Here is a 27,523-nt window from a genome sequence, read left to right on the forward strand (position 1 = left end):
GGCTGGGACCCGGTGCCAGGGGGCAGGTGAAGGCTCTTGGGGGAGCCGGGCTCTGTGGCTGGCTGGGACCCGGTGCCAGGGGGCAGGTGAAGGCTCTCAGGGGAGCCGGGCTCTGGGGCTGGCTGGGACCCGGTGCCAGGGGGCAGGTGAAGGCTCTTGGGGGAGCCGGGCTCTGGGGCTGGCTGGGACCCGGTGCCAGGGGGCAGGCGAAGGCTCTTGGGGGAGCCGGGCTCTGGGGCTGGGTGGGACCCGGTGCCAGGGGGCAGGCAGACGCAGGCGCTGGCAGGGGAGCTGGGCTCTGGGGCTGGCTGGGACCCGGTGCCAGGGGGCAGGTGAAGGCTCTCGGGGGAGCCGGGCTCTGGGGCTGGCTGGGACCCGGTGCCAGGGGGCAGGCAGACGAAGCCGCTGGCAGGGGAGCCGGGCTCTGGGGCTGGCTGGGACCCGGTGCCAGGGGGCAGGTGAAGGCTCTCAGGGGAGCCGGGCTCTGGGGCTGGCTGGGACCCGGTGCCAGGGAGCAGATGAAGGCTCTCAGGGGAGCCGGGCTCTGGGGCTGGCTGGGACCCGGTGCCAGGGGGCAGGTAAAGGCTCTTGGGGGAGCCGGGCCCTGGGGCTGGCTGGGACCCGGTGCCAGGGGGCAGGTGAAGGCTCTTGGGGGAGCCGGGCTCTGGGGCTGGCTGGGACCCGGTGCCAGGGGGCAGGTGAAGGCTCTTGGGGGAGCCGGGCCCTGGGGCTGGCTGGGACCCGGTGCCAGGGGGCAGGTGAAGGCTCTTGGGGGAGCCGGGCTCTGGGGCTGGCTGGGACCCAGTGCCAGGGGGCAGGCGAAGGCTCTTGGGGGAGCCGGGCTCTGTGGCTGGCTGGGACCCGGTGCCAGGGGGCAGGTGAAGGCTCTCAGGGGAGCCGGGCTCTGGGGCTGGCTGGGACCCGGTGCCAGGGGGCAGGTGAAGGCTCTTGGGGGAGCCGGGCTCTGGGGCTGGCTGGGACCCGGTGCCAGGGGGCAGGCGAAGGCTCTTGAGGGGACCCGGTGCCAGGGGGCAGGCAGACGAAGCTGCTGGCAGGGGAGCCTGGTTCTGGGGCTGGCTGGGACTCGGTGCCAGGGGGCAGGCAGACGAAGGCGCTGGCAGGGGAGCTGGGCTCTGGGGCTGGCTGGGAGCCGGTGCCAGGGTGCAGGTGAAGGCTCTCAGGGGAGCCGGGCTCTGGGGCTGGCTGGGACCCGGTGCCAGGGGGCAGGTAAAGGCTCTTGGGGGAGCCGGGCTCTGGGGCTGGCTGGGACCCGGTGCCAGGGGGCAGGTGAAGGCTCTTGGGGGAGCCGGGCTCTGGGGCTGGCTGGGACCCGGTGCCAGGGGGCAGGTGAAGGCTCTTGGGGGAGCCGGGCCCTGGGGCTGGCTGGGACCCGGTGCCAGGGGGCAGGTGAAGGCTCTTGGGGGAGCCGGGCTCTGGGGCTGGCTGGGACCCGGTGCCAGGGGGCAGGCGAAGGCTCTTGGGGGAGCCGAGCTCTGGGGCTGGCTGGGACCCGGTGCCAGGGGGCAGGTGAAGGCTCTCAGGGGAGCCGGGCTCTGGGGCTGGCTGGGACCCGGTGCCAGGGGGCAGGTGAAGGCTCTCAGGGGAGCCGGGCTCTGGGGCTGGCTGGGACCCGGTGCCAGGGGGCAGGCGAAGGCTCTTGGGGGAGCCGGGCTCTGGGGCTGGCTGGGACCCGGTGCCAGGGGGCAGGCGAAGGCTCTTGGGGGAGCCGGGCTCTGGGGCTGGGTGGGACCCGGTGCCAGGGGGCAGGCAGACGAAGGCGCTGGCAGGGGAGCTGGGCTCTGGGGCTGGCTGGGACCCGGTGCCAGGGGGCAGGCAGACGAAGCCGCTGGCAGGGGAGCTGGGCGGTGCCGCTGGCAGGGGCTGGGACTGACTCTCGGTTCCCCCGCAGGCAGCAGCTTCCTGTGCCTGGTGGACGTGGTGCCCGTGAAGAGCGAGGACGGGGCCGTGATCATGTTCATCCTCAACTTCGAGCTGGTGCTGGAGAAGGACCTGCTGGGCTCCCCGGTCAAGGACACCAACCACTGGGTGACTCCCACCAACTGGTTCCCTGCAGGTAGGCCCCAGCAGCGCCCCCCAGCTGGGGGGCAGAGACCCCAGCCTCACCCCCCTGTGAGGGGGACTGGGGCTACCATAGCAATGGGTGCCTGTCCCATGGGGCACTGCCTGAGGCCTGGCACGCTCCTGGTGCACAGAGCTGGACACGTGCGGCCTGTGGACCCAGCAGTTCATGTCCCACAGCTTGGGCCCCCCTGCTGCGCCCCCAGCCGAGCCTGTCCTGGGACTGGCCCTTCACTCTGGCTCCAGCCAGGCCTTGGGGGTGCAGAGGAGCAGAGCCCAGGGATGGGAGCTGCCCTGCTCGCAGGCCCCTGGAGACGCATGTTTCCTGCCTGGCCCTGGGGGGCTGAGCCCAGAGCTCTGGGGGAGGCTGGCTGTGGGGCTTGCTGACCCTCGCAGCACAGGTACCAGCACCGGCGCACGCCGGGCGTGGCCATGGTGCTGTCTGGCCCAGGCTCTCTCAGCTCCGTACGGCCTGTCAGTGCCACAGCCCTTCTCGGGGTCCACTCTCTGGGGTCACCTCCTGGGACCGCACCTCTCTGAGCCTCCAGCAGCCTGGCTGTGCCGGGACCCCTCAGGGAGTCCCCTCGCTCTGGGCCTACGATCTCCCCAGTCCCCGAGGGAGCAATGCCCCCCGATCTCCCCACCCTCCGAGGGAGCAATGTCCCCCCCATCTCCCCACCCCCTGAGGGAGCAATGCCCCCCCCATCTCCCCACCCTCCGAGGGAGCAATGTCCCCCCCAGCTCCCCACCCCCTGAGGGAGCAATGCCCCCCGATCTCCCCACCCTCCGAGGGAGCAATGTCCCCCCGATCTCCCCACCCTCCGAGGGAGCAATGTCCCCCCCATCTCCCCACCCTCCGAGGGAGCAATGTCCCCCCCAGCTCCCCACCCCCTGAGGGAGCAATGCCCCCCCGATCTCCCCACCCTCCGAGGGAGCAATGTCCCCCCCAGCTCCCCACCCTCCGAGGGAGCAATGTCCCCCCGATCTCCCCACCCTCCGAGGGAGCAATGTCCCCCCCATCTCCCCACCCTCCGAGGGAGCAATGTCCCCCCCAGCTCCCCACCCCCTGAGGGAGCAATGCCCCCCCGATCTCCCCACCCTCCGAGGGAGCAATGTCCCCCCCAGCTCCCCACCCTCCGAGGGAGCAATGTCCCCCCCCATCTCCCCACCCTCCGAGGGAGCAATGTCCCCCCGATCTCCCCACCCTCCGAGGGAGCAATGTCCCCCCCATCTCCCCACCCCCTGAGGGAGCAATGCCCCCCCGATCTCCCCACCCTCCGAGGGAGCAATGTCCCCCCCATCTCCCCACCCTCCGAGGGAGCAATGTCCCCCCCAGCTCCCCACCCCCTGAGGGAGCAATGCCCCCCCGATCTCCCCACCCTCCGAGGGAGCAATGTCCCCCCCAGCTCCCCACCCCCTGAGGGAGCAATGTCCCCCCGATCTCCCCACCCTCCGAGGGAGCAATGTCCCCCCCAGCTCCCCACCCCCTGAGGGAGCAATGCCCCCCCGATCTCCCCACGCTCCGAGGGAGCAATGTCCCCCTGATCTCCCCACCCTCCGAGGGAGCAACACTCCCCCCCATCTCCCCACCCCCTGAGGGAGCAATACCCCCCGACCTTCCCACCGTCCGAGGGAGCAATTCCCACCCAATCTTCCCACCCTCCGAGGGAACAATGCCCCCCCGATCTCCCGACCCCCAGAGGGAGCAATGTCCCCCCCATCTCCCCACCCTCCGAGGGAGCAATGCCCCCCCCGATCTCCCCACCTCCAAAGGGAGCAATACCCCCCTTGATCTCCCCACCCTCCGAGGGAGCAATGCCCCCCCATCTCCCCACCCCCTGAGGGAGCAGTAGCCCCCCAATCTCCCCACCCTCTGATGGAGCAAGACCCCCCCGGTCTGCCCAACCCCTGAGGGAGCAATACTCCCCCGATCTCCCCACCCCCCGAGGGAGCAATACCTCCCCGATCTGCCCACCCCCTGAGGGAGCAATACCCCCCCCAATCTGCCCATCCCCAGAGGGAGTGATGCCCCCCCGATCTCCCCACCCCCTGAGGCAGCAATGTCCCCCCCGATCTGCCCATCCCCTGAGGGAGCAATACCCCCCCCAATCTGCCCATCCCCAGAGGGAGTGATGCCCCCCCCATCTCCCCACCCCCAAGGGAGCAATCCCCCCGCCCGATCTCCCCACCCCCTGAGGCAGCAATGCCCCCCCTGATCTCCCCACCCCCTTGATGGAGCAATCCCTCCCCCCATCTCCCCACCCCCAAGGGAGCAATACCCCCCCGATCTGCCCATCCCCTGAGGGAGCAATACCCCCCCGATCTCCCCACCCCCTTGATGGAGCAATCCCTCCCCCCATCTCCCAACCCCCAAGGGAGCAATCCCCCCGCCCGATCTCCCCACCCGCGGAGGGAGCGATGGCTGGATCCAGCTGGTCAGGTCACCAGCCCCTCTCTCCTCAGCCCTTTGTCCCGCACTGGCCAGAACCAGCTGCTCCTGAGCTGGGGGGGCCTCCCTGTCACCAGTCACTGGGTCCCCCATCTCCAGGCCATTGTCTGGGGTCCTGGCTGCTTTTTGCGGTCACACCTGGTCCCCTGCAACAGCAACCCCCCACCCCCTCCTTACACACGCAGCACACGGGGAAACTGAGGCACACAAAGCCCTAAGAATTCCACCCCCCTCTCCTCGACAGGGCGCAGCAAGTCCTTCAAGCTGAAGCTGCCAGCGCTGCTGGCGCTCACGGCTAGCAAGCAGTCGCTGCCCCAGGGGGGCCCAGATGGCGTCATCGTGGACTTCTCCAAGCCCAGCAGCGAGTCGGGGGCGCCAGACAACGTCACTTCCTCCCTGGATAACAGCTGCCTGGGCTCCCAGCTGGAGGAGCGCCAGGCCCTGGTGGAGCTGGAGGCGGGGAGGGGTCCACCTGGCGAGGTAGGCCTGGAGCCCCCCATCACCCACTCGTCGCCCCGCGCCGACAGGGACCGGCTCCACCTGGACGCCTCCTTCTCCAAGTGCAGCCTGTCGCGCAGCCGCTCCCGGGAGAGCTGCCACAGCGTGCGGCGCGCCTCCTCCGTCGATGACATCGAGGCCATGAAGGGCGAGGGCGATAGGCGGGGGCACAGCCGCCACGGCAGTGCAGGTACGGCACGCGCTGGGCAGGGCAGGGCAGGGCAGGGCACCGCCATACAGCACAGGTACGGACACACACCTGCACACGCACACGGACACACAGACAGGTGCACACACATGGACACACACATACAAACCTGCAGACACACACACACACGGCCACACACACGGACACAGAGACAGGTACACGCACACACGGACGGACACACACCTGCACACACACAGACAGACACACAGAGGTGCACACACACACACACACACACGGACGGACACACACCTGCACACACACAGACAGACACACAGAGGTGCACACACACACACACGGACGGACACACACCTGCACGCACACACGGACACACAGACAGGTGCACACACACACGGACGGACACACACCTGCACGCACACACGGACACACAGACAGGTGCACACGCACTTTTCCCCGACATAGCGCCCAGTGTGACCCTGCTGACCCCCAGTTGCCCCGAGCTGCCAGCGGAGCTGTGGGCCCAGCAGTTCCCTGTCCAGCCCCAGCCCCAGCCCCAGCCCTGCCCCCGTTAGTGCCTTGGGGAGAGGCCCAGGCTATTGACTGGCTGGGGACGGGTGGACTCCCATGGGAGGGAGGGGCCTCGCCAGGACCCTGGCCCCCGGGGAGCAGCGCTATGGCCCCCTAGGCCCCCACGGGAAAAGCTTTACAGCTTTCACTCCCCATCCAGCCCAGCCCCCACAGCCTGCCTCTCGCTCCTCAGCTGCACCCCCAGCCCCGGGGCGCCGGCACGGGTCTCCCACTGAGTCCCAGGGGAGCTGGCACGGGGTCTGTCCCGCCCACCCCCAGATCCGGGGCGCCGGCACAGATCTCCCACTGAGGCCGAGGGGAGCTGCCATCGGGTCTATCCCACCTACACCCAGCACCAGGGCACCAGCATGGGTCTGTCCCACCCACCCCCAGCCCCGGGGCACCGGCATGGATCTCCCACTGAGTCCCAGGGGAGCTGCCACGGGTCTGTCCTGCCCACCCCCAGCCCCAGGGCGCCGGCACGGGTCTGTCCCGCCCACACCCAGCCCCAGGGTGCCAGCACGGATCTGTCCCGCCCACACCCAGCCCCAGAGCGCTGGCACGGGGTCTGTCCCACCCACCCCCAGCTCCGGGGCAGCGGCACGGATCTCCCACCGAGTCCCGGGGAGCTGGCACAGGTCTGTCCCGCCCACCTCCTGATCCGGGGCGCCGGCACAGATCTCCCACTGAGCCCCAGGGGAGCTGCTATGGGGTCTATCCCATCTACACCCAGCCCCAGGGCGCCAGCACGGATCTGTCCCACCCACACCCAGCCCCAGGGCGCCAGCACGGATCTGTCCTGCCCACACCCAGCCCCAGGGCGCCAGCACGGATCTGTCCCGCCCGCACCCAGCCCCAGGGCGCCAGCACGGATCTGTCCCACCCACACCCAGCCCCAGGGCGCCAGCACGGATCTGTCCCACCCACACCCAGCCCCGGTGCGCCAGCACGGATCTGTCCCCCACACACCCAGCCCCAGGGCGCCAGCACGGATCTGTCCTGCCCACACCCAGCCCCAGGGCGCCAGCACGGATCTGTCCTGCCCACACCCAGCCCCAGGGCGCCAGCACGGATCTGTCCTGCCCACCCCCAGATCCAGGGCGCCGGCACAGATCTCCCACTGAGCCCAGGGGAGCTGCCATGGGGTCTATCCCACCTACACCCAGCACCAGGGCACCGGCACGGATCTCCCACTGAGCCCCAGGGGAGCTGGCATGTGGTTTATGCTGCCCACACCCAGTCCCAGGGCACTGGCACGGGTCTGTCCCACCCACACCCAGCCCCAGGGTGCAGGCACGGATCTTTCCCACCCATCCCCAGCCCCGGGGCGCCCGCACAGATCTATCCCACCCACCCTCAGCCCCAGGGCGCCGGCATGGATCTGTCTCACCCACCCCCAGCCCTGGGTCTGTCCTGCCCACACCCAGCCCCAGGGCGCCAGCACAGATCTGTCCCGCCCACCCCCAGCCCCGGGACACCAGCATGGATCTGTCCTGCCCACCCTCAGCCCCGAGGCGCCGGCACGGATCTGTCCCGCCCACTCCTAGCCCTGCGGCGCTGGCACGGATCTCCCACCGAGCCCCAGGGGAGCTGGCGGGGGGGTCTGTCCTGCCCACACCCAGCCCCAGGATGTCGGCACAGATCTGTCCCGCCCACCCCCAGCACCGGGACACTGGCATGGATCTGTCCCACCCACTCCTAGCCCTGGGGTGCTGGCATGGATCTCCCACTGAGCCCCAGGGGGGAGCTGGCAGGGGGGTCTGTCCTGCCCACACCCAGCCCCAGGATGTCGGCACAGTTCTGCCCGCCCACCCCCAGCCCCAGGACACCAGCGTGGATCTGTCCCACCCACTCCTAGCCCTGGGGCGCTGGCACGGATCTCCCACCGAGCCCCAGGGGAGCTGGCAGGGGAGCTGTCCTACCCAAGCCCAGCCCCAGGGTGCTGGCATGGATCTTCCACTGAGCCCCAGGGGAGCTCCCGGCCACCCCCACCCCCAGCACTGGCACGGGTCTATCCAGCCCACATCCAGCTCCGAGGTGCCGGCACGGGTCTGTTCTGTCAACATCCAGCCCTAGGGCACTGGCATGGGTCTGTCCTGCCCATACCCAACGCTGAGGTGCCGGCGCGGGTCTGTCCTGCCCACCCCCACCCCCAGGGTGCCGGCACGGGTCTGTCCTGCCCACACCCAGCCCCAGAGTGCTAGCACGTGTCACGGAGTCACCGGGCGATGCTCTGGAACTGCTCCCCACCAAGCCAAGCAGGACTTTGGGGAGCCTCCCCTCCCTTGGAGCAGACTTGTTCAGGGCAAGAAGCTCACACAGCTTCACCTCCTGGGTCTCTCCTTGGAGCATTCAGCATCCTCTGCCCCTCCGTGCGCTTCCCACAGTGAGCCTGCCCCAGTGGGGTCCTGGGGGAGCCACAGGGTCCTGCACCCCCACTTTGCAGTCAGATGTGACTCTCAGCCAGCCAGTAACACAGAGGTTTATTCGATGACAGGAACAGGGTCTAACACAGAGCTTGTAGATACAGCGAACCGGACCCCTTGGCTGGGTCCATTCTGGGGGGCAGTGAGCCAGACCCCCAGGTCTGCCCTCCACCCTGGACCCCAGCCAGCTCCAGACTAACAACCCCTCCAGCCCCTCCTCTCTCCTCAGCCCCTTTCCCGGGCCAGGAGGTCACCTGATCCCTTTGTCTCCAACACCTTCAGCTGGCACCTTTGCAGGGGAGGGGCCCAGGCCATCAGGTGCTAGGAGACAGAGTGTCAGGCATTTAGGTGCACTGGCCCTTTGCTCTGCCAGATACTTAAGAACTGCACAGGGGACACTGAGGCACCAACACAGTATTCAGAGAAAACATCAAGAACATTCCCAGTTCATCACAGCGCGGAAATGTCCCATCCACCCCCAGCCCCAGGGCGCCGGCATGGATCTGCCCCACCCACCCCCAGCCTGCGGTGCCGGCATGTGGCCAGTCCCCCACACACCCAGCCCCAGAGTGCCGGCACGGGTCTGTCCTGTCCACATCGAGCCCCGGGACACCGGCACGGACTGTCCCACCCACACCCAGCCCGGGACACCGGCACATGGCCCATCCTACGTGCACCCAGAGACAGGGGAACTGGCACAGTGCCCATCTTGCCCACTTCCATACACAGCGGCACTGACATGGGATCTGTCCCACCAACACCGAGCCCCGGGAGGCTGGCGCAGGCTCAGTCCTGCCCACATCCAGCCCTGGGGCACTGGCACGGATCTATCCTCCTGTCACGGAGTGTGGGGGAGTCAGGGCCCTGCACCCCCGGCTTCCTGCGATTCCCCAGGGCTCTCCGCCAGCCAGTAACACAGAAGGGTTATGAGACGACAGGACACAGTCCCAAGCAGGGCCCCTCAGCCAGGTCCCTCTGGGGGGCAGGGAGCTTAGACCCCAGACTTGGGGTTCCTGCCTCTTCCCAGCCAGCCCCAAACTGAAACCAAAACCCCTCCAGCTGGCTCACCCAGCCGCCCCCCCGGCTCCTCCTCCAGCCTTTGTCCCTTTCCCAGGCAAAGGTGTCAGCTGGCCCCAGCCCCCTCCAGGCTCAGGTTACAGGCCCAGGTACCGTCCCTCACCTAGAGTCACCCCCTGCTCCCCCGCCCCCCCGCATGCAGACAGCCCCAGTAAAACTAGACACATTCCCAGGTCAGTCCTCCCCGCTCCCTGCTGCGTCACACCCGCCCACACCCAGGCCAGTGTCACGGACTCACAGATCATGCCCACTCGTGGCCCCATGCGGTCCGTGGAGGGGGTGCCCCTTTCAGAGACACAGCCCTTCTCGGGGGGCCACCCTCTCTCGGGGTCCGGCCCCTCCACCTCCTGGAGCCGCACCTCTCTGAGCCTCAGCACGTCTGTCTGTGCCGTGGGCCCCTCAGGGAGTCCCCTCACTCTGGACCCCCCGGGCCTCCTCACCCCCGAAGGGGTTGATGCCCCCTGTTCTCTAGCCCGGAGTGACTCTCAGCCAGCGTAACACAGGAGGGTTTATTGAGCATCTGAACCCAGCACAGGAAACTCTCCAGCCTCAGGCCTGGCCTCCCTCACCCCAGCACATCCCAGTCCCCCTGCAGCCAGGTGGGCTTCTGCCTGCTCCCCCTCTCCAGCCCAGAGCCCCCCTGCTTCCCAGCTGGGCCTCTGATATCCCTGGCCCCAAGCCCCCTCTGTCCATTGTCTTCTCTCCAGGTTACTGGGTCGCCTCGGCCTCCTCTCCCCTCTTCTGTCCTCTGGCCCCTCTGGCTGGAGCCAGCTGGTCAGGTCACCGGGGTCCTCTCCCCACAGCCCATTGTCTTCCCACTGGCCAGAACCGGCTGCGACTCCTGAGCCGGGTCTCTGGGTCACCAGGTCACCAGTCACTGGGGTCTCCATCCTCCAGGCCATTGGCCGGGATCCCAAGTCCCCTCTCCGGTCCTGTGTACCAACAAACTCCTCTCCCCTCCCCTCGTTAACCAGTAACACCCGGGGACACTGAGTCCCACCCCCTGTGCATGCGACTGTCACGGAGTGTGGGGGAGTCCGGCCCTGCTCCCCTCTTCCTGGGACCCACAGTGACTCTCAGCCAGCCAGTAAAACAGAAGGTTCTTCTTCGAGTGATTGCTCACATCCATTCCAGTTAGGTGTGCGCGCCGCGCGTGCACGTTCGTCGGAAACTTTTTACCCTAGCAACTCCAGTGGGCCGGCAGGTCGCCACTAGGTTACAGCACAGCTTGCAGGCACAGTCAGGACCCCTCAATCGAGTCCTTCTGGGGGTTCAGCGTGCTTGGATCCCACCTTCGGATACCCTGAATTCCCCCGCCCCAGCCCAAAACCCAAACTGACTTAACTCCCCTCCAGGCGGCCCCTTCCTTTGTCCAGCTTCCCGAGCAAAGGTGTTGACCCTCCTCCCTGGCTCAGGTTACAGGCTTAGGTCCTAGTCCCTCACCTAAAGTCACCCCCGCCTCTCCCATCCCCCACACAGACAGTCCCTGCTCCATCACAGCAACCCACTGGAAAACACGGAAAAACAAGACAATCCCCCACTTTGTCACATCCAATCCACCCACACCCATCCCTGGGGCACCAGCAAGGATCTGTGCCACCTGCACCCAGCCCCGGGACACCGGCATGGGGCTAGTGCTGCCCACACCCAGTCCCAGGATGCCGGCACAGATCTGTCCCACCCACACCCACTCCCAGGGCACCAGCATGGATGGGTACCCCCCACACCCAGCCCGGAGGCACCGGCACAGATCTTTCCCCCCCACCCCCAGCCCTGGGTCTGTCCACCCCCCACCCCCAGCCCGGAGGCACCGGCACAGTTCTGTCCCCCTCTACACCCAGCCCAGAGGCACCGGCACGGATCTGTCCCACCCACCCCCAGCCCTGGGTCTGTCCACCCCCCACACCCAGCCCCAGGACGCCGGCATGGATCTGTCCCACCCACACCCACTCCCAGGGCACCGGCACGGATGGGTACCCCCCCACCCAGCCCGGAGGCACTGGCACAGATCTGTCCCCCCCACACCCCCAGCCCAGAGGCATCAGCACGGATCTGTCCCCCCCACATCCAGCCTTGGGGCACTGGCATGGATCTGTCCCCCACACCCCCAGCCCTGGGTCTGTCCACCCCCCACCCCCAGCCCGGAGGCACCGGCACAGTTCTGTCCCCCTCTACACCCAGCCCAGAAGCACCGGCACGGATCTGTCCCACCCACACCCAGCCCTGGGGGACCAGCAACGATCTGTCCCGCCCACACCCAGCCCTGGGACGCTGGCACAGGGCTAGTCCTGCCCTCACACAGCCCTAGGGCACCAGCACGGATCTGTCCTGCCCTCACACAGCCCCAGTGTGGTGCACCCAGACACGGGAGTTCGCATAGTGCCCATTCTGCCCACATCCATGTGCAGGGGAGTTGGCATGGGGTGAGTCCTGCCCACACCTAGCCCCAGAGGAGCTGATACGGGGTCAGTCCTGCCCACACCCAGCCCCAGGGCAGCTGGCACAGGGTGAGTCCCACCCACACCCAGCCCTGAGGACACTGGCACGGGGTCAGTCCTACCCACACTGAGCACCGGGGGCATTGGCGCAGGATTAGTCCTGCCCACACTGAGCCCCAGGGGAGCTGGCGCCGGGTCTGTCCCGCCCACACCGAGCCCCAGGGGAGCTGGCGCCGGGTCTGTCCCGCCCACACCAAGCACCAGGGGAGCTGGCGCAGGGTCTGTCCCGCCCACACCGAGCACCAGGGGAGCTGGCGCCGGGTCTGTCCCGCCCACACCGAGCCCCGTGGGAGCTGGCGCCGGGTCTGTCCCGCCCACACCGAGCCCCAGGGGAGCTGACGCCGGGTCTGTCCCGCTCACACCGAGCCCGTGGGAGCTGGCGCCGGGTCTGTCCCGCCCACACCGAGCCCCGTGGGAGCTGGCGCCGGGTCTGTCCCGCCCACACCGAGCCCCAGGGGAGCTGACGCCGGGTCTGTCCCGCTCACACCGAGCCCCGTGGGAGCTGGCGCCGGGTCTGTCCTGCCCACACCGAGCCCCAGGGGAGCTGGCGCCGGGTCTGTCCCGCTCACACCGAGCCCCGTGGGAGCTGACGCCGGGTCTGTCCTGCCCACACCGAGCCCCAGGGGAGCTGGCGCCGGGTCTGTCCCGCTCACACCGAGCCCCGTGGGAGCTGACGCCGGGTCTGTCCTGCCCACACCGAGCCCCAGGGGAGCTGGCGCCGGGTCTGTCCCGCCCACACCGAGCCCCAGGGGAGCTGGCGCCGGGTCTGTCCCGCCCACACTGAGCCCCAGGGGAGCTGGCGCCGGGTCTGTCCCGCCCACACCGAGCACCATGGGAGCTGAAATGGGTCTGTCCCGCCCACACCAGCCCCATGGGAGCTGGTGCAGGGTCTGTCCCGCCCATACCAAGCCTGGAGCCCATCTGTGCCCATGTCTCCTTGTCTCTAGGGCAGTTCCCAGAGCTGCTGCCTCCTGCCGGGGGCAGGGCCCTGTGTGCCCACCTGCCCCCGACCCTCGCGCCCTCTTCTCCTCAGGGGCCATGAACAACCTGCGCAGCACCCTGCTGAACTCCACCTCGGACTCGGACCTGATGCGCTACCGCGCCATCAGCAGGATCCCGCAGATCACACTCAACTTCGTGGACTTCAAGGCCGAGGCCTTCCTGGCATCGCCGGCCAGCGAGCGGGAGATCATCGCGCCCACCAAGCTGAAGGATCGGACGCACAACGTCACCGAGAAGGTCACCCAGGTGAGGCCCGCTGGGGGCGCTTCCTGCGGGGAACAGGGAGCGGCCTGTGGCCTTGCCTGGCAGCGAGCTGGGGCCTGCCGGGGGCGGCTGCAATGGCAGAGTTCTGGGGCACCCGGCTGGAGAGGCTGATGCTCGCTGAGCAGGGGCTCGCTGGGGGCGCTGAGCAGCAGGAGCGGGGTGGGGGGCAGCAGGGGGTGCTGGCTGCAGGGAGCGGCACAGGGGCTTGCTGGGGTGCGCTGGGCTGCGGGGAGTGGTGCGGGGGCTCAGCAGGGGTGCTGGGCTGCAGAGATGGCGTGGGGGCTTGGCAGGGGTGCTGGGCTGTGGGGAGCAGGGCGGGGTTCAGAAGGAGCGCAGGGCTGCAGGGAGCAGGGCGGGAGACAGCAGGGGTGGAGGAAGTGGGGCAGGGGCTCGCTGGGGGGCTGCAGGGAGTAGGGCGGGGGCTTGCCAGGGGCGCTGGGCTGCAGGGAGCAGGGCGGGGACTTGCCAGGGGCGCTGGGCTGCGGGGAGCAGGGTGGGGGCTCGGCAGGGGGTGCTGGGCTGCAGGCTCGGCAGAGGGTGCTGGGCTGCAGGGAGCAGGGCGGGGGCTTGCCGGAGGCGCTGGGCTGCAGGGAGCGGGGTGGGGACTTGCCGGGGGCGCTGGGCTGCAGGGAGCGGGATGGGGGCTCGTCAGGGGGCGCTGGGCTGCAGGGAGCAGGGTGGGGACTTGCCGGGGGCGCTAGGCTGTGGGGAGCGGGGTGGGGGCTCGTCAGGGGGTGCTGGGCTGCGGGGAGCGGGGTGGGGACTTGCCGGGGGCGCTGGGCTGCAGGGAGCGGGGTGGGGACATGCCGGGGGCGCTGGGCTGTGGGGAGCGGGATGGGGGCTCGTCAGGGGGCGCTGGGCTGCGGGGAGCAGGGTGGGGACTTGCCGGGGGCGCTGGGCTGCAGGGAGCGGGATGGGGGCTCGTCAGGGGGCGCTGGGCTGCAGGGAGCACGGCGGGGGCTCAGCAGAGGGTGCTGGGCTGCAGGCTCGGTGGGGGTGGCTCCCCCTTGGCAGTCAGTGCTGGGCCCAGTGCGGTTCCCTGTGGGTGCTGGGCAGACAGGGGCTCTGTGTGCGTCTTGTCCTCGGGGGTGGGGTGGGGGGCAAAACGTTGGCCTGATTTTTAAAGTTTAAATCTTGAAAAAATAAGCAATGTTGATGGTTCCTGCCCCCGCACGCCTGGGCTGCCCGTGACTCCCCCCACCTGGTCCCCCTGTGATGTGCCCTCCCCCCTGCCCGGGCTCCCCGTGACTTGCCCTCCCCTTCTGTCGGGAGCAGCCCCTCCCAGGTCCTGGGCCTGTGCCAAGGGCTGTGCCAGGCCAGGCGACTGACGCTGCGGCTCCCTTCCCTGCCCTCTGCCCACCAGAGCCAGCTGCTGCCGCCTTCGCAGCCCCCCTCCCCAGCTCCCGCAGGAAAAGCTGCGTCCCGACTGCACCTCTCTGGGCTGTGCCCACAGGAGCTGCAGCCACCCTGGGCCCCAGCGCTGCAGTGGGGCTGGGCAGGAGAGGAGCTGAGGGGAAGGTCAGTGGAGGCGGAGCCAGGTGCCCCCTGGCACTGGGCACTGCCAGGCAGGTCACTGGGCCTGGCGCAGGCCCGGTGCTGCAGGCAGACCCTGTGGAGCGAGGCCGCGTGGGGCCATTCGGGGAGAAGCTGTGATTGCACCTGTCGCCCATGGGGCTGGTCACGGCTCTCGAGAAGGGAGTGAGGGCAGCGCAGCATGGGGAGCCCCCAGAGAGAGGCATGGAAGGGCCAGCACGCCCCAACATGCGTGTGCCCATGCTGAGTGACACAGCAACACAGGCACATGTGCTTCCACACGCCTGGCTGTCCTCCCAGGAATGCGTGTGCATGCTGGCAGCACACGCAGCCACACGTGTCTGCACATGCGCCCACATGGGGATGCCCCCCGAGCTGGCCCTGCTCCTGGGCACAGCCAGGGCCAGCTGCCTCTGGGGAAGGTGGGGAGCCCCCAGGAACTGGGGCACAGCGGCAGGGGGGACCCCAGCGTTCCAGCAGCACTCTTGGACAGTGAGCTCCACAGGGCTGGGCAGGCCCCCCCCCAGCCCCCTCAACCCTCCCCCTGCTCCGCACAGGCTCCTTCCCCTCCAGCTGCTACGGAGCGAAGCAGCCCCAGGGCCTTGGCAGTGAAATTCATTCCTGCACCGCTGCTGGCGGCCCCATAATCCCCTCCCCCGCCAGCTGGCGCACAGCAGGGAAGAGGGTGCTGAGCAGGGCGGGGGGGCTGGGTGCTGGGCAGAACTCAGGGAGCCGGGTGCTGGGCAGGGCGGGGGGGCTGGGTGCTGGGCAGAACTCAGGGAGCCGGGTGCTGGGCAGGGCAGGGGGGGCCGAGTGCTGGGCAGGGAGCCGGGTGCCAAGCAGGGAGCTGGGTGCTGGGAGCTGGGTGCCGGGCAGGGCAGAGGGAGCTGGGTGCCAGGCAGGGCACGGGGAGCCGTGTGCCAGGCAGGGCAGAGGGAGCCGGGTGCTGGGCAGGGCAGGGGGAGCTGGGTGCTGGGCAGGGAGCCAGGTGCCGTGCAGGGTGCAGGGTCCCGGGCAGGGCAGGGGGAGCCAGGTGCCGGGCAGGGAGCCAGGTGCTGGGCAGGGTGCAGGGAGCCGTTTGCCGGGCAGGGAGCTGGGTGCTGGGAGCCGTTTGCCAGGCAGGGAGCTGGGTTCCAGGAGCTGGGTGCCAGGCAGTGAGAGCCGTGTGCCGGGCAGGATGCCGGGAGCCGAGCAGGGTGCAGGGAGCCAGGTGCAGGGCAGGGCAGGGGGAGCCGGGTGCCGGGCAGGGTGCATGGTGCCGGGCAGGGCAGGGTGCAGGGTACCCAGAAGGATATGGGGAGCCGGGTGCCGGGCAGGGAGCCAGGTGCCAGGCAGGGTGCAGGGACCCGGGCAGGGCAGAGGGAGCCGAGTGCTGGGCAGGGAGCCAGGTGCTGGGCAGGGTGCAGGGAGCCGTGTGCCGCGCAGGGTGCAGGGTGCTGGGCAGGCCAGGGGGAGCCGGGTGCTGAGCATGCCGAAACCCATGCGGAGCAGACGGTGCCGTGTGCAGGGCGGGGACGTTGCTGAGAGGATGCCGTGAGCGGCTTTATGGCAGCGCTAACTCCCGGCACGAGGAACAGGCCGGGCAGGCGGAGGGCCCCCAGACAGAGCCGTGAATTGGCTGCAGTGACAGCAGCCATACAAGCCAGGCCTCTGTCCGCCCCCTTATGCCTGCCGCACTCACTCAAGGTCACCGCGCTCGGGCTAGTGCCAGGCCTGGCACACAGGATGCCCAATCTGCTACGGGGTGAGGGGGATAGCGGTGCATGGGCTGGGATCCCCTCGGGCCTACAGCTGGGCTCATCCACGAGTGTCCACCACGGCCCCTCTGGTGGGCCAGAGCACGGAGTGACCCAGGAGAGCTGCGTGGCACCTGCCTGGCTCCCGGTGTGCCATGGGGGGGTCCACCAGCCCACTGACAGCTGGGAAGGGGCTGAGGCACATCTATGGGAGCTGGGCGATCCAGAGCATTCACCACCCCTTGGGGAGGGGCAGGGGGGCTGGTCACACAGTGCTCCACCCCCCAGGGCTGAGATCTCCCCCTGGGGTGGGGTGGGGGGCTGGTCACACAGGGCTCCCCCCAGTGCTGAAATCTGGCCCCCTGGGTGGCACCTTTGCCAGGGCTTTCCCGCCAAGCTGCGCATTGGTCTAGCCCTGACTGCGAGGGGAGAGTGCCCCCACCTGCGGGGTGCCTGGGGGGACCCCCTCCAAACGCTGGCCCTGTGGGGCAGGTGTGGTCTGTGGGGAGGCCGAAGCCCTGTGGCAGCGTGTGGGTGCCGCCGTAGGGCCATTGGGGCAGCGGTGGGTGATGGCGCCTGGCTGGGGCTCTCTGGCCATTAGGAATACGCGGCGTGTTCCCTGGCTGGGCTCTCCCGGCTGCCCCGCACTCGCTGCCGGCTGCCAGGGACACCGCAAGCTGCCTGCTCCTGGCGCTGGCGCAGGGTGAGTCAGTGGCATCAGCAAGGGCCAGGGCTGGGGCGGGGGCTTCCGGGCATCCCAGAGCGCCCACCCGCTCCCCATGCGGGATAGAGCAGCGGGGGCTGGGAGGCAGGCAGTCTGGGTCCCATCCCCAGCTTGGCTGGGGTGGAGTAGGGTGTGGTGGTTGGAGCAGGGGTGGGGGCCGGGAGTCAGGATGCCTGGATCCCATCCCCAGGGTGGGGGGAGTAGGGTGTGGTGGTTGGAGCAGGCGTGTGGGGCTGGGAGTCAGGACGCCTGGATCCCATCCCCAGGGTGGGGGGAGTAGGGTTAATAATGGCACAGGAGGAGGTGACTGGGAATCTGGACTCCTGGGTCCTCTTGTCAGCTCATCCCTTACCTCACTGGGTGACCTGGGTGAGGCCCATCCCTTCTCTGTGCCTCAGTTTCCCATCAGCAGGAGGAGGCTCGGATGCTGTGACAGGCCTGGTGGGGAGGGGCAGCGAGCAGCCTGTGAGTACGGGGAAGGAGGGGAGGGGAGAGTGCAAGTCCCTGTGCAGAGGGGGAGGGCGGGGGGCAGGGCAGGCCCCTCCCCGTGGGTGGGCACGGGGCGGGCAGGCCAGCGCCGCTCTGCCATCTGTCAGTGTGAGCAGAGAACCCAGCCGTGCTGCCTGGAGCTCCGGGGCTGCCCGGGATAGGAGCCGGCATGTAGCCGGGTGCTGGCAGCAGGATGGGGCGTGGAGGGGACCGGGGGTGTGAGCGCACGAGGGGGGCGGCCCACATCTGAGGACCCCAGCGCCTGCCATGTCCCAGGGCAGGAAGGACAGTGGCTCGCAGCCCGAGGGCGACCGCAAGAATGCCCGGGTGCGCCGCGCCGTCCGCATCTCCAGTCTGGTGGCACAGGAGGTAGGCGAGGCAGGCGGGGCCAGGGCAGGCAGGAGCTGGGGCATGGGGCAGCAATGGGGCACGGGGCTGGGGCAGGCAGGAGCTGGGGCACAGGGCAGCACAGGCAGGGGTGGGCAGGGAGGGGGCAGGGGCACAGGTCAGGCACATGGGGCCAGGGTGGGCAGGGAGGGAGCAGGGGCACGGGGCTGGGGCAGGCAGGAGCTGGGGCATGGGGCAGCAATGGGGCATGAGGCTGGGGCAGGCATGAGCTGGGGCACGGGGCAGCAGTGGGGCACAGGGCTGGGGCAGGCAGGAGCTGGGGCACAGGGCGGCACAGGCAGGGGTGGGCAGGGAGGGAGCAGGGGCACGGGGCTGGGGCAGGCAGGAGCTGGGGCACAGGGCGGCAGTGGGGCACAGGGCTGGGGCAGGCAGGAGCTGGGGCACAGGGCAGCACAGGCAGGGGTGGGCAGGGAGGGGGCAGGGGCACAGGTCAGGCACATGGGGCCAGGGTGGGCAGGGAGGGAGCAGGGGCACGGGGCTGGGGCAGGCAGGAGCTGGGGCATGGGGCAGCAATGGGGCATGGGGCTGGGGCAGGCATGAGCTGGGGCACGGGGCAGCAGTGGGGCACAGGGCTGGGGCAGGCAGGAGCTGGGGCACAGGGCGGCACAGGCAGGGGTGGGCAGGGAGGGGGCAGGGGCACAGGTCAGGCGCATGGGGCCAGGGTGGGCAGGGAGGGAGCAGGGGCACGGGGCTGGGGCAGGCAGGAGCTGGGGCATGGGGCAGCAATGGGGCATGGGGCTGGGGCAGGCATGAGCTGGGGCACGGGGCAGCAGTGGGGCACAGGGCTGGGGCAGGCAGGAGCTGGGGCACAGGGCAGCACAGGCAGGGGTGGGCAGGGAGGGGGCAGGGGGCACAGGTCAGGCACATGGGGCCAGGGTGGGCAGGGAGGGAGCAGGGGCACGGGGCTGGGGCAGGCAGGAGCTGGGGCATGGGGCAGCAATGGGGCATGGGGCTGGGGCAGGCATGAGCTGGGGCACGGGGCAGCAGTGGGGCACAGGGCTGGGGCAGGCAGGAGCTGGGGCACAGGGCGGCACAGGCAGGGGTGGGCAGGGAGGGGGCAGGGGCACAGGTCAGGCGCATGGGGCCAGGGTGGGCAGGGAGGGAGCAGGGGCACGGGGCTGGGGCAGGCAGGAGCTGGGGCATGGGGCAGCAATGGGGCATGGGGCTGGGGCAGGCATGAGCTGGAGCACGGGGCAGCAGTGGGGCACAGGGCTGGGGCAGGCAGGAGCTGGGGCACAGGGCGGCACAGGCAGGGGTGGGCAGGGAGGGGGCAGGGGCACAGGTCAGGCGCATGGGGCCAGGGTGGGCAGGGAGGGAGCAGGGGCACGGGGCTGGGGCAGGCAGGAGCTGGGGCATGGGGCAGCAATGGGACATGGGGCTGGGGCAGGCATGAGCTGGGGCACGGGGCAGCAGTGGGGCACAGGGCTGGGGCAGGCAGGAGCTGGGGCACAGGGCGGCACAGGCAGGGGTGGGCAGGGAGGGAGCAGGGGCACGGGGCTGGGGCAGGCAGGAGCTGGGGCACAGGGCGGCACAGGCAGGGGTGGGCAGGGAGGGGGCAGGGGCACAGGTCAGGCGCATGGGGCCAGGGTGGGCAGGGAGGGAGCAGGGGCACGGGGCTGGGGCAGGGCAGGAGCTGGGGCACAGGGCGGCACAGGCAGGGGTGGGCAGGGAGGGGGCAGGGGCACGAGGCAGGGGCACAGGTCAGGCACATGGGGCCAGGGTGGGCAGGGAGGGGGTGTAGGGAAGGGCTGGGGACAGGAGGGCTGGGGGCTCGGGCCAGCAGCCCTGGCCTTGGGGACCAGTGGGGTGGGCCCCATGAGGCCCCAGGGATGGTGCTGCCATGGCGACAGGGGTTCTCTGGGGGGGACAAACACACCCTCCCCTCCCCCACGCCCTGCCCCACATGGCTTGATCTAGATTTCCTGAGGCTGGGTTGAGTGGCAGGGCGTCCGCAAACAGCAGACAGGAGCGATTACTACCCCACAGCACCCCGACTGCCCCTCACTGCCCCCCAAGCCCTGCCCCTTCCCCCTGCAGAGCCCGGCATCCCCGAGCGCCCCCACCCCTGCTCCCGTCCCCCTGCAGACCCCAGGACCCCCTGAGCACCCCTCTCCCCTGCCCCGCAATCCCTGCCCCCTCCCCCTGCAGAGCCCGGCACCCCCGAGCGCCCCCACCCCTGCTCCCGTCCCCCCAAGCCCTGCCCCTTCCCCCTGCAGAGCCCGGCACCCCCGAGCGCCCCCACCCCTGCTCCCGTCCCCCCAAGCCCTGCCCCCTCCCCCTGCAGAGCCAGGACCCCCTGAGTGCCCCCTCCCCTGCCCCCCAATCCCTGCCCCCTCCCCCTGCAGAGCCCAGGACCCCCTGAGTGCCCCCTCCCCTGCTCCCCTCCCCCTGCAGAGCCCAGCACCCCCGAGTGCCCCCTCCCCTGTCCCCTCCCCCTGCAGAGCCCAGGACCCCCGAGTGCCCCCTCCCCTGCTCCCCTCCCCCTGCAGAGCCCAGCACCCCCGAGTGCCCCCTCCCCTGTCCCCTCCCCCTGCAGAGCCCAGCACCCCCGAGTGCCCCCTCCCCTGCTCCCCTCCCCTGCAGAGCCTGGCACCCCCTCAGCCCCCCCTCCCCTGCTCCCCTCCCCTGCAGAGCCTGGCACCCCCTCAGCCCCCCCTCCCCTGCTCCCCTCCCCCTGCAGAGCCCGGCACCCCCTGACATCCCCACCCCACTACCCCCCATAGGGGTGGGGTTGCCAGGGAGCAGGCTTTCGGGTGGGAAGTCAGTGCATCCTCCTGGTGCTGGGTGTGGCGTGTGTCAAGGGAATGGCTTTGCCCTGCCTTGGGGGGTTGCTGGGTTCACATTTCAAAATCTCTGTCCCAGCAGGTGTCTGGTTGGTGGTGTTGGATATCGGTGTAACCATGGGTGCTGGATGTCCCTGCGCCTGATGAGTATCTGTGTCTCTGTGGCTGCTGGCTGACCCTGTGGGTGGTGGGTGTCACGAGGTTTGTGTGTGTCAGGGCCCTGCACCCCCAATTCTGGCCATTCACCGGGACTCTCCGCCAGCCAGTAACACAGAAGGTTTATTAGATGACAGGACACAGTGCCAAACAGAGCTTGTAGGTGCAACCAGGACCCCTCAATCAAGTCCCCAGGGGGTAGGGAGCTTATCCCTCAGCTTTGGGGCTCCCTCCGTTTCCCCAACCAGCTCAAAACTGAAACCCCTCCAGCAGCCTCCTCCAGCCACTGCCCCCAACTCCTCCCCCAGCCTTTGTCCAGTTTCCCTGGGCACAAGGTGTCACCTGGCCCCACCCCCCCTCCTGGGCTCAGGTACCCTCACCCTGGTATCCCCTCACCAATGCAGACAGTCTCCATAAAACTCCCACACAACAGCCCCAGGTCAATCCAACCCACTCCCTGCTCCGTCACATCTCTCCCCCCTTCGAGACTGACCTGAGCGGGGTCACTCTGCCCAGTGACCTGGGGAAGTTCAGGGCCCCCTCTCCGGGACAACGCGTCCGCTGTCAAGTTGGCACTTCCCTTCCCATGGACCACGTCCATGTCATAGTCCTGCAGGAGCAGACTCCACCTCAGGAGCTTGGCGTTGGCTCCTTTCATCTGGTGCAGCCAGGTCAGGGGAGAGTGGTCGGTGTACACGGTGAAGTGTCGCCCAAAGAGATATGGCTGTAGCTTCTTAAGGGCCCACACCATGGCCAGGCATTCCTTCTCGATGGCCACGTAGTTCTGCTCCCGGGGTAGCAACTTCTTGCTCAGGTACACGATGGGGTGTCTCTCCCCCTTTTCATCCTCCTGCATTAACACTGCCCCCAGTCCCGTGTCTGAGGCATCGGTGAACACCATAAAGGGCTTGTCAAAGTCTGGGTTTGCCAGAACTGGGCCACTGACCAGAGCCTCCTTCAGCACCCGGAGAGCCTGCTGGCACTGCTCAGTCCAGACCACCTTGTCTGGCTTCCCCTTCTTGCACAGTTCAGTGATGGGGCCGGCTATGGCGCTAAAGTGGGGCACAAACCTTCGATAGTACCCCACTATCCCAATAAAGGCCTGGACCTGCTTTTTGGTTTGGAGAGCAGGCCAGCCTCTGATCACCTCCACCTTGGCTGGTTCCGGCTTTAGGCAGCTGCTCCCCACCCGATGGCCCAGTTAAGATACTTCAGCCATCCCCACCTTGCACTTCCTGGGGCACTTCCCTGTACGTGAACAGCAGGTGAGGTAAGTACTTGTCCCAGTCCTGCGGGTGCTGGTTCATAAATGTTTTCAGCATCATCTTTAGTGTCCTGTTGAACCTTTCCACCAGCCCGTTGGACGGGGGCTGATACGCTGAGGCCCAGTTATGCCGAACCCCACATTTCTCCCACAAGCACCGGAGCAGGCCTGACAAGAAGTTGGCTCGTTGGTCTGTGAAGACTTCTTTCAGGAACCCCACTCGGCTGAAAATGGTCAGCAGTTCGTCCGCCACAGTGTCTGCTTCAATGGAAGCTAAGGGCACTGCCTCGGGGTAGCGGGTGGCTAAAGCTACCACCACCAGAATGTATTTCTTCCCCGACCGGGTCGCCTTGCTGAGGGGTCCCACTATGTCCATGGCCACCTTCTGGAAAGGTTCTTCTATGATGGGTAAAGGCCTCAAAGCCGCTTTCCCCTTGTCCCGGGCCTTCCCCACCCTCTGGCAGGGGTCACAGGATTGGCAGTACTGTCGGACATGGGTAAAGACCCCAGGCCAGTAAAAGTTCTCTAGCAGCCTCTGCCTGGTGCGCCGGATTCCCTGGTGCCCTGCGAGAGGGATGTCATGGGCCAGGTACAGCAGCTTGTGGCGAAACTTCTGGGGAACCACCAGCTGCCTCCTGATCCCCCATGACTCTACTTCCCCTGGGGAGCCCATTCTCGGTACAGGAACCCCTTCTCCCACAGGAACCTCTCCTTGCAACCTCTCCTCATGGTCTGTACCGCACTAAGGTCAGCCTGGTCCCTGTGCTTCCGCAAGGAGGGATCTTTCTGCAACTTGGCCTGGAACTCAGTAGCTGGGACAGGGATGGGGACCTGCTCTCTCTCGCTGGCTGGGTCTGAAGCCGCAGCGCCCCTGAGCCTTATCCCTGGACACTCCCTCCCCTCCAGGTTAGGGTCCTGCACCTCGGGCAAGGTACCTCCCCCCGAGGTCAGGGCATAGTGCTGCTCGCCGGTTCTGGCTACGGGTCACGACCAGGGTGTTCTAGGGGTTGCTTGGTCAGTCCTCTAGGTCCCCCCCCATCAGCACCTTGGTGGGCAACTGGTGGTGCACTCCCACATCCTTGGGGCCCTCCTTGGCCCCCCATTTCATATGCACCCTTGCCATGGGCACCTTGAATGGGGTCCTGCCCATCCCCCTCAGGGTCAGGAAGGCGTTGGGCATCACCTGATCTGAAGTCACCACCTCGGGCTGGGCCAGCATCACCTCAGCGCTTGTGTCCCAGTACCCAGTGACCTTCCTCCCATCCACCTCCATGGGAACAAGGCACTCGCTTCGCAGGGACAGCCCTGCGCCCACCTTGTAAACCGAGAACCTTGAGTCTGGAGCATCCAGCCCCCCAGAGAAGCTGGCCTGGGGCCCTCCTCTCTCCTGGGCCATTGGAAAGCTGTCAGCCCCCCTTGCCTGGGAAGCCTGCCCCTCGTCCGGCTGGGTCTCTACCCAGTTAACCCTCTGTGGGTCCAGTCTGCTCGGTCTGTACCCGAGCCTGGGGCACTGGGTGTGTATGTGGCCTCTGTGGCCACAATAATAGCAGCCCATGTCCCATTTGTCCCCTTGAGCTGGGCGGTTGGTCCTGACGCTGAATGCTCCCCTTGGGAGGGTGTTCTCCACATTCCCCCTTTGGGGAATCCGCAGGTCACTCACTCTCTGCATCACAGTGGACCTATTCTTTTGGGACTCCTCCTGTCCCCGCCCTGACCAGCGGTCCACGAACTCATCGGCCAGCTGCCCTGTGCATTGCAGGTCCTCTGGCTTTTTGTCCCCCAACCACATCATCAGGTCCGTTGGGCATGGTTCATACAGTTTCTCCAGTACAATCAGTTTAACCAGGTCCCCCTTCGCCTGGGCCCCATCTGGCCACTTGTGAACGTTTCCCTGCATCCGGAGGATCAGTTCCAGATATGTGACCTCAGGGGTTTTACGTGGACTCTGGAACTTTTTCCAGTGCGTCTTGGGAGTCTTCCCAAACCCAGGTAGCAGTTCATAGTCTCCTGCCTCCACCCCTTCCATTTGGCTGTATAGCCCTGTCACGGAGTCACCGGGCGATGCTCTGGAACTGCTCCCCACCAAGCCAGTCAGGACTTTGGGGAGCCTCCTCTCCCTCGGAGCAGACTTGTTCAGGGCAAGAAGCTCACACAGCTTCACCTCCTGGGTCTCTCCTTGGAGCATTCAGCATCCTCTGCCCCTCTGTGCGCTTCCCACAGCGAGTCCATCCCAGCGGGGTCCTGGGGAAGCCACCGGGGCCTGCACCCCCACTTTGCAGTCAGACGTGACTCTTAGCCAGCCAGTAAAACAGAGGTTTATTCAATGACAGGAACAGGGTCTAAAACAGAGCTTGTAGATACAGCGAACCGGACCCCTCGGCTGGGTCCATTCTGGGGGCAGTGAGCCAGAGCCCCAGGTCTGCCCTCCACCCTCGACCCCAGCCAGCTCCAGACTAACAACCCCCCCAGCCCCTCCTCTCTGCTCAGCTCCTTTCCTGGGCCAGGAGGTCACCTGATCCCTTTGTCTCCAACACCTTCAGCTGGCACCTTTGCAGGGGAGGGGCCCAGGCCATCAGTTGCTAGGAGACAGAGTGTCAGGCATTTAGGTGCACTGGCCCTTTGCTCTGCAGCAACCACACACCCTTATCCCACCACCTGGATACTTAAGAACTGCATAGGGGACACTGAGGCACCAACACAGTATTCACAGAGAAAACATTAAGAACATTCCCAGTTCGTCACATCTCTTCCCCCTTCGAGACCGAACTGAGCGAGGTCACTCCAGCCAGTGACCTGGGGAAGTTCGAACCCACCAAGGTTCCCATGGATGCCCCAGCATCTCTCCCATTCCTTGGTGTGAGTTACACCAGGACAGTCCAGTCTTACGCCCTCCCTTAGGTCGGGTGTGCTTGATGGCACTCGCAGGCCGCATGTGGGAAGGTTTATGCAGCCCACACCCTTTGCCACCCCAGTACCCCTGGGGTTCAAGCTGGGATTGGGTCTTTTCCCAGCACTCTGGTCTGTGATTCGGGCTCCCTTGGTTAAGAGCCCCCATCTTGGCCTTTGCCAGCTCTGGGCTTGGGCAGCCGCTTCCCACTTTGTGGCCCAGACACAACACCTCTGCTGTCCCCCCTTGCACTTTCCAGCTTTTACCGTCAGTCCCACCTCCTTGAGGCAGCCCAGCCCCCTCTTCACCTGGGACACCTGTTCCTCCCAGGTCTGGCTAAAGATGCACGTTATCCGTGTCTGCCAGGGCCAAGTTCTCCATCCCTCTCAGCTTGTCTAGAATCTCCCCAGGCCTAGGCATGGGGTCGGCATCGGACACTGTGATGGCTTTAAGCTTCTGATAGCCCCCATAAAACCAGATCATCCTGTCTCGCTTGGGGATCAGCCCCATGGGTGAGGCCCATGGGCTGTAAAATGGCTGGATCCCATTTAAAGTCAGCATGTCCCTGACCTCTCTCTCCAGGTTCTGGGCTGCTTTCCCAGTGACTCTGAACGGGGAACACCTGATGGGGAGATTGTCTCCCACCTCAGGGAAGAGATCCCCCAGGGGGTCTTCCCCCTTCTCCTCCCAATCCTTCCTTTCCGGGTACAGGGGTCCCCTCACTCTCCTCCCATCCAGCAGCTCAAATGGGAAGAGCCCTGTGGATTCCTGGGGCACCACCAGCTGCCTCCCGATTCCCCCCAGTTCTACTTTGCCTTGGGGAGCCCATTCCCGGTACAGGAATCCCTTCTCCGGCAGGACTCTGTCCCTGCAGCCTTCCCCAAGGGGGTTTGCAGCGCTGTGGCCAGCAAGTTCCCTCAGCTTCTCCAAGGAGGGATCCTTCTGCAGCTCGGTCTGGGATTCAGCAGCTGGGGCAGGGAGTGGGACCTGCTCCCTCTCGCTGGCTGGGCCTGGGGTCACAGCCCCCCTGAGCCCTGTCCCTGGTAGCTCCCTCCCTGCTGTGTAATCACTTCCCAGCAGCACGTCTGGACCAGGCAAACCTGTTTGGCAGCTGACCTGCCCTGCCTGGGTGTCCCCCCACTCAGCTGGGGTCTCAGCTCCCCCCGTGCTCAGCGCTGCCCTTGCTGTCCCAGTGGGGGCAGGCAGCGAGCTCTCTGCTCTGGTCACAGCATCAGAGCCAGAGTGAGCCCCCTCTCCGGTGTGCAGGGGGGCGGGGAGCATCTCTCCCTCCCACTCAGCCCCAGGGGGCTGGTTGCAGGTAGGCAGGTATCCTGAGCCCAGCAGCCCCTCCCCACTGCCAGCCAGGTTATTTGCATTTTCACTGACCATTTCCATCCCAGCCAATTGGTTCCCTGGATTTGAATTCAAACCCTTGGCCATTACAGGAGCGGGGCCTGGATCCTGTCCCATGGGGAGACAGTCACCCCCCAACAGGGCCTCCCAGCTGATATCCTGGAGAACCCCAACTACCAGCCAGCCCGACCCCTCCTGGGTCTGCACAGGGATCTGGGCCATAGGCAGGGCGAGGGGCTTCACCCCAGGGAACTTCACCCAGGTCCCACAGTCCCTCAGCATCTGGGGCTGCACCACCACAGTTCTCTCTGTCCCAGGGTCTCGCCCCTGCAGGCGTGTTTCCCCACTGACCCCTGGGCAGCCCCCTATGTCTCTCTGCTCCACCATCACCAATCCACGCTGCTGCTGCTTCTCCTGCAGCTTTTCCTCAGGCTCTTGCTTTCTCTCACGGTCCTCTCACTCTCTCGGGCTCTGCTCCCATCCCATCCGTCTCCAATCTCCTGATGGGGAACCCAGTCGTGAAGACTCTCGTCTAGTTGGGGACCAGACTCCCGGGGATGCCTGGCTGATGCTCCAGCTGCTCTCAGATCCTCTTGCAGCCCCATCTGGGCCAGGAATCTGCTCCTCAGAGCGATGCTTCTCCTTCAACTGCACGATTAACTGTGCCTTGGTGAACTTCCCCATGCGTAACCCTCTCTTTGTGCACAGGATCACAATGTCCTTCTCAAGGAGATGGTGATAGACCATCACTTCACCGTTCCCAAGTGGCTCTGGACTCACAGGCCTGTGTGCTCTTGGCTCCCCCATGGTTTCCAGGAAGAACCCCTGGTGTGCCAGCCCTTCTCGTGATCACCACCTCTTTGCCAGGGTTGAGCTGCAGACTCCTCCGCCCCTGGGACTGCTCCTGCAATCCCCCGGGGAACCCTGCTACTGCAAAAATCCTTCTCTCTCCCAGGGCAGAGCGGCAAGCTCCTCCGCCCCTGAGACTGCTCGCTGCAGTCCTCAGGGGGACCCTGTTACTCCAACAGTCCTTCTCGCTGATCACACACTCCCAGAGGTTAACTGCCCCCTGAAACTGTCCCACTTTGAGCCTTCAGCACGCCTGGTCCTCATTATCCCTCCTTTGTTTTACTGCTCCCCAGTCACTTACTGCAAGCAGCGCCA

General features: G+C 67.3%; 1 protein-coding gene across 5 annotated transcripts in view; it reads left to right on the forward strand.

Annotated features, from left to right (window-relative positions):
• The window catches only part of KCNH2 (potassium voltage-gated channel subfamily H member 2), a 188,505-nt gene that overhangs the window by 64,947 nt on the left and 96,035 nt on the right, over positions 1–27,523 (forward strand). For all 5 annotated transcript variants that reach the window (XM_030546581.1, XM_030546582.1, XM_030546586.1 and 2 more), the window contains 3 exons: positions 1,910–2,074; positions 4,773–5,216; positions 12,794–13,008. In XM_030546581.1, coding sequence (XP_030402441.1) covers positions 1,910–2,074; positions 4,773–5,216; positions 12,794–13,008 — 824 coding nt within the window. The remainder of the gene's footprint in view (positions 1–1,909; positions 2,075–4,772; positions 5,217–12,793; positions 13,009–27,523) is intronic.

This window comes from Gopherus evgoodei, unplaced genomic scaffold (assembly GCF_007399415.2).
Source record: "Gopherus evgoodei ecotype Sinaloan lineage unplaced genomic scaffold, rGopEvg1_v1.p scaffold_47_arrow_ctg1, whole genome shotgun sequence".
Classification (NCBI taxonomy): Eukaryota; Metazoa; Chordata; order Testudines; family Testudinidae; genus Gopherus; species Gopherus evgoodei.